Source organism: Dipodomys ordii, unplaced genomic scaffold, assembly GCF_000151885.1.
Source record: "Dipodomys ordii isolate 6190 unplaced genomic scaffold, Dord_2.0 Scaffold141, whole genome shotgun sequence".
Classification (NCBI taxonomy): Eukaryota; Metazoa; Chordata; class Mammalia; order Rodentia; family Heteromyidae; genus Dipodomys; species Dipodomys ordii.
Window position 1 is genome coordinate 593078 of NW_012267357.1, and position 13357 is coordinate 606434.

At 49.0% G+C, this 13357-nt stretch overlaps 1 protein-coding gene across 2 annotated transcripts; it reads right to left on the reverse strand.

Moving 5' to 3' along the window:
• Positions 1-4166: 4166 nt before the first annotated feature.
• On the reverse strand, positions 4167-13299 carry Ranbp1 (RAN binding protein 1). Of its 2 annotated transcripts, none has more exons than XM_013031571.1 (6): positions 13068-13299; positions 11644-11780; positions 8204-8361; positions 5957-6085; positions 5109-5174; positions 4167-4570 (listed from the first exon to the last, which is right to left on the reverse strand). In XM_013031571.1, the coding sequence occupies exons 1-6, from the start codon at positions 13080-13082 to the stop codon at positions 4464-4466; spliced, it is 612 nt and encodes a 203-aa protein (XP_012887025.1). In that variant the 5' UTR covers positions 13083-13299; the 3' UTR covers positions 4167-4463. The 2 variants fall into 2 exon arrangements, with proteins under 2 accessions (XP_012887025.1, XP_012887024.1); XM_013031570.1 differs by having other exon boundaries at positions 4167-4573.
• Between the last annotated feature and the right edge of the window lie 58 nt (positions 13300-13357).

Below are 13357 nucleotides of genomic sequence, written 5' to 3' on the forward strand. Positions count from 1 at the left end.
AATCCCACCCCACGGGCGGCGGCGGCGGCGCGCTGATGTCAGCGCTCCCCTTAAGGTGGACCGGGCTGCTGGGGGGCCGCGGTGGGGCGGGCCGGCTCCCGTCCTCTCCGTACGGTGTGCGCGGCCGGTGGCCTGGAGCACCTGCCCTCCGATCCCCTCGACCCTCGGAGGGGCGGAGCCACTCCTGGCTTGGGGTGTCTGGGGCGGGCGGCTGTCGGAGGGGCCGCGCAGCCGACGCACCCTGCAGGCCTCTCAGGTCCGGTAGGCACCGCGGGAAAAGCCAAGACCCCTGGTCCCAGCTCGCTGGCCTCGACGCGGGTCTTCTCCTTGGCCAATATGCACAGATCTTTTCCTAAACAGCTCCAGCACCGAGCGCGTCCCAGGGTAGGCCGATGGCCTCTGCTTCATGGTATTCCTGGGCCGGGCCAAACCCCTCTTTCAGAAGCCTCACGAGGGTGGAGGTGGGGGTGGTCACCATGCAGAGCCACTGTGGTTACCCACCTCGCAGCCACACTCGTCTCTGGTCAGAGACCCTTGGGTCCCTCTACATCCTGTCCCAGGCTGCAGGCTAGAGAGCGTTTGTAGGTGAGAGAGACCCCCCCAGGACAGGTAAACATCGGGAAGAGCCAGCACTACTGGCGCTGGAGGCCTGGTGCACAGACTCCCCTATTCTCCCCCCCATACCCCGGGGTATCCCACTAGCCAGTTCTGCTGCACTACTGCTTAAGGTGGACTGGCATCTGAGAACATCAGAGGGTGCCTGAGATGTTGGCAGGCTACTGGACACCTGCCCTTAGCCTCCCCTGGCAGAGCAGCCTCAGATGATAGCAATATGTCAAGCACCATTGCAATCCCAGCAAAGGCCTCCTTCAGTTGTGGCTCTACCAACACCCTAGTACCCTCCAGTCTGAAACCTGACCCAATGGAGCTCATCCCTCAAGGATGTTGGGGATGGGACACAGGTTTCTTCTTCCCCCACCTGCACAGTAGCCACCTCCTCCCTGGCATACCTCCTCTATAAGCTTGGTCTGAAGGTCCATCTTTATTCTGTGAAGCATCCAGCTAGCTTCTCAGGTAGGCAGGCTGTGAGCTGTTAAGTAACCCAACTCCGGGGTTCTTAATGCATAGCTATCCAACAGCAGGAATAATGATGGGTTTTCTCCCAAACTTGTCTTCCCACTCTGAGGCCAGGCATAATGGCAAGGAGAGTTCTCACAGCACTGATGGAGACCAAAAGGCAAACATACCAGCTAATTCCAGCTGGCCACTAGCCAGCCCTCAGTGCTATGAACACATTTCAACCATGGCCTAGTCCTTACTCCTGTCCTGCAGGCCAGAACACAGGTGAAACCTCTGCCCCAGCCTCAACATCCCCAAGTGAAATGAGCTTGTGTGGATCAGGCTTCAGAGTGGAGGATTACTAGGGTGTTAGAACATAGCAGTCTTTCACCTCACTGCATTCCAAAAGTCCCCCTCGCTCAGTCCCTCCACACCTATGTTACACAGGGTGCCAGAACAGTCATCTTCTCCACTGGACAAAGAGCAATGGAGAAAATACTCATGGGCTGAAACTCTTGCTCTCCCCAACCTCCCCCACTCCTCCCCCCCCCCTTCTTAGAGGTAAGAGGGCTTGAGCTTCTTGGGCTTGCTTAGCTGACTCTGTAACTTAAATCAGCTCTTTAACTTGAGCCATACCTCCAGTCAGCTTTTTGCTGGTTATTTTGGAGATGGATAACCGATTTTTCTGTAACCCGGCCTTGAACTGTGATTCTAAATATATCAACCACCTGAGTAGCTAGATTCGTCATGAGCCACCAGTTTGCTTTCTTGGTGAGCCCACAGCCCTGCAGTCCTGTCCCAGAACAGGAAAAACAAAGCTTAAATCTGCTGTGGTACCTTCTTATTGGCAATTTTCAATTAGTCCTAAAGTATCAAGCAGAAAAACGCAAATAATGAAGTTTTAAATTGCCTGTGTGTACCACACCTTGCTCCTTACTGCTAGAATGTGGATCTACTACCTGCTCCTTTGACACTCAAAAGCTGCTTGGGGTATCAGATCAAGTCACTATACCCCAGGACTTTCATTCCAGGAACTTTTACTTAACAATGGTCCCAAAGTTCAGTCTTAAAGCTAGTAATTTTGTTATCAGAAAAACCAGAAGGGCACCTTGCTTCATGTCTCCTGACTTCTCACGTCACCATGGCATCCCTCTTCAACTCTCCATTATAGCTGATCTGGTTTGAGATTGTTTTCTTACTCTTTATATTGCTTCTCAGTCTACTACCCTCATAGCTGTATTCAAGGCTGCAAGTTTTGGGGAGACATATCTACTCAGTTGCCAGCTTCTAAGAAAGACTCCCAATTCAAACCTCTCCAGAATAAAACCCAGAGGGCACTCACTTCCTAAGTGAAAAGGTATAATTCAGGCTACACGGGAGACTGAATCTAGGTCTGAAGCCAGCCTGGGCAGACAAGTCCATGAAAGTAGCTACCAAAAAGCCAGAAGTGAAACTTTGGCTCTGTTCAAGTGATACACCACCAGCCTCAAACATTGAAGTATAGTGACCAGGCCATTCAAGACACACCGGGTGGGGATGGGGGGTAGAGATGGGAAGGGGAAACAAAGGAGGCAACAATGTTTACCTTGCCCGTGTAATTATAACCCCTCTGTATGGTATTTTCACAATAAAAAAAGGGGGGGCTGGGAAGGTGGCTCAGTGGGAGCGCTTGCCTTGCATGCATGAGGCCCTGGGTTCCATTCCTCAGCACCACATAAGCAAAAAGAAAAAAGCTGGAAGTGGCCCTATGGCTCAAGTGGTAGAACGCTAGCCTTGAGCTGAAGAGCTGAGGGACAGATCCGAGGCCCAGAGTTCAGGCCCCAAGACCAGACCCCCTGCCCCCCAAAAAAGACACACTCAGTGTACACCTACTTTTTTAGTTCAAAAACAAACATGCTAAAGTTGCCAAGATCTACAGTACAAGTTACTTGACTTAGTTTGAATAGTTGGATTTTGTTACTGGTTCTTGTTAAATCAATCCCTATGTCTAATCTGTAAACTAAGTCTTTATGTGCTATTAGGGCCTGAACCCAAGACCTCATGTTCTTGCTTGGCTTTTTCCACAAATGGCTGACATTCTACCATTTGAGCTATGCCTCCACTTCTGGCTTTTTGCTAGTTAATGGGGATTTATCTTGCAGGTTGATTCTGAACTGATTCTCATATCTAATCTCAGCATCCCAAGTAGCTAAGATTATGATAGATATGATCCACTGGTGCCCAGCTATAAACTTGAACAGCTATGTATAGACAGCAGACAGTATTTCTAGGGCTTGGTACTTACTATGCAAGGTTTCTAGCACCCACTGGGTAACTAAGAGGGACAACTGTTATTAAAGCATTTCTCACAGTCCCCAGCACCTATTAGGCTCTCCATCTGGCTCATTGTTGAGATAGTGTTTGCACAGTAGAGATGCGGAGACGGGCCCACCTTCTCCATCAGTAGCACCCTTTTGCAGTTGATACTCCTTAAATGTACCCAACATAACCTGAGCAGAGAATAGTGTCCCCTCTCCTCTCTGCTCCCCAGCCAGAGGAGAACTCCTGGAGATAGTTCTTCCACCATGAGATAGGTAAGTCAGCCTACTGGAACTCAAGGCAAAAATGTTAACTGTTTTGTCCTGAAAGGGTGACCTTGGAGGACAATCTTTCGCATGTATCTTATGCCCATGGCAAAGTAAGCACAGTAAAGCACCACTTGTACAATTCCAATACATTCTGACCTCTTGACACGTTTAGGTAAGCCTTCTCTTCCAGGGGTTAGAAAATGCCACCAAGTTGCTAAGGGGCCCTGGGCAGAGGACAGAGACGGCCAATGCAGTCTTGTGGTTGTTTTAAGTGTGCCCTTCAAAGGACCTAAGAATGCTGTCAGGTCAGAAGCAGGGCCAAGTAGGCAGCCATAGTTAGAATACAAGTCCCATTACTCAAACACATTGTGCTGCAGTAGCCAAGAGCAGTACAACACATAACCCTGGCAACTCTAGAGTGAGAAATCGGTGTGGTAATGAAGACCCGTTCTGGTGTATACAACATGGACAGTCAAGGCATGTAGGGAGTCCCAAGAGTACACTCAGTACAGCCCACACACATGCAGTCTTGCCACCTAGTCCAGCTTTCAAAGGCAATTTTATTCACTATTTTGATGACTATAAATAAGTGTTTCCACTATGGAAAAGAAAGTTAGCACAGTACATTTTCATGACTGGGGAATGGATTTTCAGAAGTCATCTTCAGTAGGGTAAAAACTTAGAAAAAAACTTGAATGTTGGAATTCAGTTCTTTATATAAAGTCCCTTGTAAAAACAAAACAGAATTTAAAAACGAAACTGAAAAGGAAGGGCAGGGCAAAATTTTTTTTAAAAAAAGAAAGAGAAAGAAAAAGAAAAGAAGGAGGGAAGATTAACTCATTGCTTCTCCTCCGATTTCTCTTCCACCTTGTCTCCAGCCTCCTTCACAGAAAGAGCTTCCAGCTTTTCAGCTACTTTTTCGGCATTATCATTTTTGCCTGGTCCTGCTAGAATATAAGCAAATATGGAAGAAAACAGAAAAGTCCAGCTTGTTAGACAGCACTGCTCTTGCTGGCACACAGCAAGCACACACTGGTCCCTGAGCACCACCACTCACCCTCCTCCCTAGCGGGGCCCAAGAGCCTTAACAAATTCTGCTAGTGCTCACACTGAGCTGCTTGGTGGCATCTCGTCACCTGCTACACAACAGGCAGCATCAACCCTAAAGGAGTATGAGACTGAGACCTCCCAGAGAAAATAAAGACAATCTCCTTTAGAACCTGGTGGGCTCCAGACAGCTGCAACTCAACTCCCCACTGGGATCTCAATGACATGACACCAGTTGACAATAAGCAGGTGCTCAGGGCCTCCCAGGAGGCAGCTGTACCCCCAGGCAGCTGTATTACCCCTGACTGGTCAAGGGGGCCACAGCACCTTGGAACTGTTTCTCTAGCAGACAGAAAAAGCACCCGCCTGGGGCTGCAGCCAGGTGCAGAGTGAGTCTGCAAGGAAGCTCCCCCCAACCAAGGGGTTCCATGTCACCTTTCTTATCTCTCTCTTCAATCTCTTTCCTGCATTCTTCAAACTTTGTTTTGAATTTTTGTGCATCTGTGGAGAGAGAGGACTTCATAAGAGCAGAGTGTGAAACTGATATGTCTTAGATAGCATGAAGAACCCAATTTACAGAGCCCCAAGACCCCCTTTCCCCATGCCAATTTCAGACCTAAATATGGGCTGGGCTGTCCCTTCACTTGCCTGTAACAATGTAACCAATCACTCCTGGGAAGTCTCTTTGCCAGGCTCTGATAGCCAATCATCTAGAGGGGTTGCTGGATGGCCCTACTTCCATACCAAGGGCAAGGCTCATCCACCTAGCCCTAGGCATTTCCACAGCACCCACTGACTTCTCCAGATCTCCTGAGCATACTTGACAATTTGGATTATAAAGTGCCCTCCATTCCCACATCACCACCACCAGTAGAGGAGAGATCAGCCTGCTCCTGTGAACCTTTGCAGTCGCTGAGGCTTGCCGGTGTCAGGTGATCATAAGAGGACATCACTGCTCCTTGGCTTTGGAGAGCCAGAAACCCAACAGAAGCAACAGAGGAAGGAAACTCTAAGGGGGACCCAGGCTTAACACACTTGATAGGTGGGAACTAGAAGCAGGAAAATGCCAGGATCAGGACCACTTAGTGGATAATGCAGAGTGATCAGGCAAATGCCTTGGAGATTTGGAGGAAACACTGTATAGCCCCACACAGCAGCCAGAGCAGTGCACACTACCTCCCAGTCACTGTCAATTTCCCCTAAGCAACAGCATTTGTTTCTAATTAAACACTGCACTATCAAGCAGGCAGCCACAGTTGGGTCAGTCCCAGTGTCCCACTTACTCTCAGCATTTAGGAAGCGGATGGCGAGCAGCTCCGGCTTTGGGCACTCATCAGCAAAGTCGGCATGGGTGTTCCAGACCCAGGCACGGTCACTGCCAGCATTCGGCTTCAGCTCCATCATTGGTGTGACTACAGGGAAAAGCCTGTGAGGATGGGCCAACAAGGCCAACCCACCCACCTCTTGGCCACAGAGCAACCCTATTCAACCACCCTCAAATATCAAGACAGTTTGGGGTCTAAGACCAGCCCAGAACAAAGTCTTATGGTATCTGGTGGATTTTATCCCAACCTCTGAAAATGCCCATTTGCTGAACACCAGAACAATTTTGTTTCCTGAGCCATCATCTTGAGACTATTCAAGCACACAGGGAGACAAAGCAGGCTTCAGCTCTTTGCTTCAGACTCCAGTTGTGTTGTCTCATGGCTATGACAGACATTAGGGCAACAGGTAAAGGAAACCCAGACTATTCCAAATGGCACTGAGCATGTGGCTATGTCCACATCCAGTGGGGGCAATGGAAGGGAAGAAGCCTGAACATAGGGCTATCACCCACATGGTCAGACTAGCTTAAAAATTCTCAATCTAGCCAGGCACTGGTAGCTATCATCTGTAATCCTAGCTACTCAGGAGGCTGAGATCTGAGAATCATGGTTCAAAGCCAGCCTGGGCAGGAAAATCCGTGAGACTCTTATCTCCAATAAACCACTAGAAAACCGGAAGTAGCACTGTGGCTCAAGCAGTAGAGCGCTCGCCTTGAACTGAAGAGCACAAGGACAGCACCCAGGCCCAGAGTTCAAGCCCCACAACAGCCCCCCCAAAAAAATCTCAATCTAGAATTCTAGGGAGGCCACTAGGAGATCAGGACATAAAGCAGTGGGTAGGTGTCCCAAGTGCTATAATAAACGTTCCCTGTTATAGAAGACAGTCGTGACCTAAAATATGCTTATCCCAAGCCTCTTAAGTCTACTACAGATCCAAGGGAACCTAAGGAGAGATTCTAGCACCAAGCCAACAGCTGCCTTAAAGGAGAATCTGCTTGTCTACTGACAGGCTTGTAGGCTATGACTTACCAGAACGGTCCCTAAAGGCCAGAAGTATCCCTAGTGCCCAATAATGGGCCAGTGACTCAATACTCATAACAGAAGTCCATTCTTAAGGATTCCAGGTAGACCTATAAATTCCTACACACCAAATCCTGAACTAAGAGCTGAGGGATCTTGTCCACTACAGCCTTCACTGGGCCTCGTGTACACTGTTCATGTCTATACTTCCTTATACCTCATCCACCCTGACCCTCCCCTTCCACTGGGGGCCTATGGTGTGCATCAGGAACTGTTGGTCATGCACAACTCTATCTGGATGCCCCGAGTTCTCATAGAAACAACCCAGAGGCTGACTAGGCTTTGGGAGAAGCAATGGCTCTCAAAATAGATCTCAAGAAAATGCTCAGTGCATTACAGGGTAAGACAGAAGACCAGGACAGAGTAGCCAGTTATGGTACTGGGAGAAATGGAAGTCTTTCTCATGCCTCTGTCCCCTCTATGGGCTTCTGCAAACCCACCTGTCCTTTTGCATCACTCTTGAAGGCTGCTCTACTGTAGTTTCTGCCCCATCAACCCATGTGTCCAGGACAAGAAACCATGGCCTGCCAGACACAAATTTTATACCCAGAAAATGCAGACCCAGAAATGGTCAGGCTCCCAGAAGGCCAGCCCAAGATGCAGGTGCTTCTATACACAGCATCCACGAGGAGCAGCATACTGGGTCAACATGGCATCCCCACAAACATGGTAGAGGCAACCAGCTGATGCATCATCCCAGGCCATACCTCCTTGGGTCTTTCCCAGACCCTACTGGGCTACTCTAGCCAAGAGCCTCTACCCTTCATAGGCACCAAGGATGGAGTGGTCACCTTCTCCCAGTCCTGTTCTCCTCGTGTCTTCCTCAGGGGACATCCGTTGCTACCTACTGCTAAGGAACTAAGCACATAGCCTCTTGCTACACAGATATCCCCACAAGCCCAGACCACATACACATATGGAATTATAAATCACACGAAGACATTACTCCTACCCCATAGCTTAGACACCCATACTATCCTTGAGCATCCAGTCCAACCCCAAACCTAGCCCAGGCCTCTGCATTCAACCCATAGAGGCCTGGCTGGCTGGACCCACAACCCATGTCTTGTTCACAGGCATATGAAAGACACATTTTACCCACGCCAGGAAACACACGCCACCTACTGTAGTGGTTGGCGCATATCTTCAGGGTCTTGTCCCTCCTCATGAGGAGGCGGATGGTCCCTTTCTCCTTGTGCTTCAGGAGCTTGACATCACCAGTGCCTCGCTCCTTCCATTCTGGGAGGTCATTCTCTGAAGCAAATCGAAATAGCTTGGCCCGCCTGTGAAAAAAGCCAGCAAGTGAGTGCTTAAATGTACTGAGGGGAACACCCTCCCTTAAAGTTTTGCTCAAAAGACCAGCTATTTGATTCTCTGTGCACTAAACACTTGAAAGAACTCTGTTTTGTGATGCTACTATGTCTCTACGAATCCCCTTTCCACTCTGAGAACGAGACAAAATACCACCCAAAAGATCATAACGGACCAATTTTCCAGTTGTTTTGTACTTCACAACTAAAAAGGAGAAAAAATGTCTACAACTGCAACAAACACCTGGACTCTCAAAAAAAAGGGATAAACAACCCAAAGAAGGAAAGCATCTGCGCTCCCAGTGGACTGGGCAACCTAGTCACTAAGCATTGTCACAAAGAGCAGTGGGAACTGCATCCTCCACAGGTCCCAACCTTCCATTTTCTGCCCCCCAGCATCTCACAAGAGAAGGGCCAGGCCTCTGCTTAGACAGCCAGGCCCTAGGCCAAGCATACTTGGTCTAGGAATGGCACTCCTTACTAGCTGTGTATCCAGCAGCCACTAACACCCTCCCCTCCTCTACACTCAGCTTTGTTCATCTCCTGCTGGACTGCTCTCCTCCAAACTCAGTTCTATCAAGGGAGTCCTCACAAGGTTTCCTAAAAAGAAGCCTCAAAGCCTAACCAGTTGGCCTCTTATCTGACATCAAATACTGAGTAACCCCAATCCCTGCCAGTAGTAGCTATAACATCCTTTAGACAGAAGGAAGTCTTCAGGAGAAAGCCCTCTGCCCTAGGGATTGAAGGGCACCTGTGGCTCTCACTGCCCAGGCCTGCCCTCTCCAGCACCCTTCCTTGGAGGAAGGACTTGGTGGTTGGGATCCTCTCTCCTTACTTACCCCACTTCAGAATGGCCAAGGCTTAACTCAGCATTTAGGACCAACTTGAGAAAGGAGAGTCCTACAAACGTACTTTCACTACGTTCTAACTAAATCTAGTGTTTCACACACTGAGTGTAAGCCAATAAGTGTCTCTGAAGTGCTGCAACCTAATTCAGAAACCTTGTGCCCACCTCTACCCCCTGCAGTTTCTCATCAAAGGTGATCTGTGCACAGTAATTTTTTAAAAAGTAACCTTCGGACAGGTGCTGGTGGCTCAAGCCTCTAATCCTAGCTACTCAGAAGGCGGACATCTTTAGGGCACTCAAAGAGAGCCCATACACTGAAGTCTATGACTTTTATCTCCTATTAACCACCAAAAGCCAGAAGCAGGGATGTGGGGATGTGGCTCAAGTGGCAGGACTCCAGCTTTTAGTGAAAAAGCCAAGTGAAACTTTTGTTTTTTGGTCGGTCATGGGGGCTAGACTCTGACCCTGGGTGCTGTCCCTCAGCTCTTCAGCTCAAGGCTAGCGCCCTACCACTTGAGCCACAGCACCACTTCCGGCTGTTTTCTGCTTATGTGGTGCTGAGGAATTGAACCCAGGGCCTCATACATGCAAGGCAAGCACTCTACTGCTGAGCCAACTGCCCAACCCCAAACAAAACCTTTGAGTTCAAGCCCCAGTACAAAAAAAAAAAAAGTAACCACCATGGATGGGCTAGGAATGTGGTTCAAGTAGCAAACACTTGCCTATTCAGTTTAAGAGTTCAAACCCCAATATCAACAAGTAAACAAAGTAACCATTTTCACTTGTAATGTGTTCATTGAAGGTACTGTTAGCTGGGTACCAGTTGCTCAAGCTGAAAATCCTTGTTACTCAGGAGGCTGAGATCTGATCAAAGCCAACCAGGGCAGAAAAGTTCTGGAGACTCTTATCTCTAAAGAGAAGTGGATCTTTGGCTCGAGTGGTAGAACGCTAGCCTTGAGCAAAAAAAAAAAAAAGCAACAGGCCAGGCATCAGTGGCTCACACCTGTAATCCTAGCTACTCAGGAGGCTGAGATCTGAGGATCACCATTCAAAGCTGGCCCAGGCAGGAAAGTCTGAGACTCTTCAATAAACCACTAGAAAACTAGAAGTGGTGTTGTGGCTCAAGTGGTAGAGCGCTTGCCTTGAGCTGAAGAACGCAGGGAAAGCACCCAGGCCAAGTTCAAGCCCCATGACTGACCAAAAAAAAAAAAAAAAGGGAATAGGGCCCAGGCCTTGAGTACTAGCTCTAGGACTGGCATTAAAATAGTAAATAAATAGTTTGCTATGGTTTGAATGTCCTAGAAGTTCACATTAATATTTGGTAGAGGAAGACTTTGGGAGGCAAACAGGATTGGATGCTGTTATAAGGTGAAGGCCTCATGATGGCATTCTTGGCTTTTCAAGAGGAAAACCTGAACTGCCATGAGGCTTGGATGGCTCATGCCTACAATTCTAGCTACTCAAAGAGGCTGAGAGCTGAGGATCACAATTTGAAGCTAGACCAAGCTACAAAGCCTGTCAGACTCTTATCTTCAATTAACCACCAAAAAGCTGGTAGTGGAGATGTGGCTCAAGTGGTAGAGCGCTAGCTAAGAACAAAAAAGCTCAAGGACAGTGCCCAGGTCCTGAGTTCAAGCCCCAGGACCAGCACAATATGAAACAAAAAACCCAAGCTACTTGTTCATGTCTCACCATGTGATGAGACCTCTGCCATGTTGTAATATGAAGACCATATCAGATCCCAGCATTATGTTATTGGACTTTCCAACCCCCAAACCTTTTAAAGAAAAAAAAACTTGTATTTTTTTACATGACTCAAATCTGTAGCACCTTTATAGCAACAGAAAATGGATTAAGACAAAGCTTATGGTACAAGAGGGTTAAGACTCACTGCTCAACCAATGGAAGCGAACTGTAGCTTCTTGGAAGTGAAGTAGTAACAGTCAATTAGGGATAATTCACCTAAGGGACAGAACAGTGGCAGGGCCCCCTCCACATGAACACCACAGGGCAGCAGGAATACCTGGCAAAGATCGGTCAAAGTACTCATAAAAACCTTAATACTACCAGTCACCCAAGTTTCTTGTATTCAACTCAAGATGGAAATCATAAAGAGGTTAATATCATCTGAATAAAGCCTTACCAGGGCTTATGCTAGAGAACAAGGGAGGCAACAATAGGATAATTCCTGGCTGTCACCTTGAAGAGGAATACTTTTATGGAGTTATCACCTCAGCAGTGGCAGAGTAGGGTTCTATACTGACATTTTCGAAGGAAGTATGTGGTATAAGTAGAGCCACACTAAGGTACATATTCTACAAATATTTTCTTGCCAGACTTTTTTTAAATTTTATTCCATCACTTCAAACTTCAAACGAGGTATTTGTGGGCAATATCAGCCTACTTACATTTTAAAAAGTTCCTCTTCATCTTCCTCCAGTGTTTTAATTTCTTGTTCAGGAAGAGAAACTATTGGCTCAAACTGGGGGTCATGGTTGGACTCGTCTGTATTCTCAGTGGAGGTATCATGATCCTCATGACTTTCCTGTGCAAGTAAGAGCAGAGAGATGATGCTGCTGGCCTAGGACCAGAGCTTACCTGGGCCTATAGTAGGTATCCTCAGTGATGAATGGCACCCAGAAAACAAGAACAGGCCTCGTCCCAAATTAGAAATCAGACTTTCACATCATCAAAAAGTTTGCACTCATATTCGGCCAAAAAAAAAAATCAAGCCACACTGATTTCAATAACTATCTCCCAGATTAACAAACATCAAGCAAACCCCGTGCACAGACTGGGGTTGCTTGCAAAGTGGTTTAGGAGAAACGCCCTCAGCTCTCTGAGCCCATTTCCTCATTGGTAAAACGAAGATGATACCTGCCAAATGAAGAACAAAGGACATGAGGAACTCCAGAGGAAAAAGCAATCGCAGGAGTTTTAGCAATGGGGAGCAATCCATGCCCTTGCTTACAAGGAGGGTAGTAGATACACCGATTGCTAGAATCTACATGGAATCCAAAATTCTAACAAGAATTTTTATTGTGACTCGAAAAATTAAGTTGATAGTTGCTAAGAAAAGTAGTACAAGCCTTACGATTCCGACCTAGTTTTAAGGTTTATAGAACACTAATGATCATATAACACACACACACACACACACACGTTTGAATCTTAGGGAACACGTGCTTTTAGTGATACAGAAGAAACCCCAGACTCGCTACCAAGCCCAAACTGGAAAATAAAACACACACACACTCTTTGCTAATCTTTCCTGTGGGTTTCATAGCACTGCGGCTGTACTGCGGCCGGCATCCGACCCGACAGGCACTAGCAGCCAACAAAGCCGCCCCCACCCCGGGTCGGTGCGTTCACCACCGGTCTCCAGCGGTGGAACGCAATCTTCCGCCACAGAGGCCGGTGGCTCCAGATTTAAGGATGGGATGAATGAAGTGCTGCGTGGGCAACCGGAGATTAGGATGCTGGGTCCGAGTGGGAAACCTTCAAGTGGGCTGAGCCAGAGGAAGCCGGTCTCCCGCTCGTGGCCCCAGCGAGAGGGGACCGCCCTATGTGGTGGTGGCTGCTCTCCGGCCCACCCCAAGGTCACGCGGGCGCCCACAGCCCTAGCAGCCAGAGCCTTTGCCCCAGGCCCTCCACGCCCCGACCCCCCAGGCCTCGAACCCCCAAAGCCCCGCGCGCCAAGACTCCCCGTTCGACAGGCCCCGAGCTCACAGGCCGGCGGGGGTTGGCGGCTGAAGCACGGGCCGCCCACGTGGCCGCCGATAGCGGCCCCAGCCCCCCGGCCCGCCCAGTCCCTGCCTGGGCCCAGCCGTACCTTGGTAGCCGCCATGGGGGCGCGGCGGCGGCGTCTCGGTTGTCTTGGTCGTCGCTGTCTCCGCGGCCTCTAGGCGACTCGTCGTAGCTCCTTTCCTCCTCGTCTGGCGCCGGAGCCTCCCGCCCGCCCGCTCTTCCCTCCGCCCCGCGACCCGAACCCTGACCCCTGACCCCGGCGGCGGGAAACGCGCCGTGATTCAAAACCAGTGCAGCTTTATTGGCTCACCCGGCGGACACTTTCATTGTCCGGCCCACCTCGCGCTTCCCGCCAAAAAGCCTGGGGCGCATGCC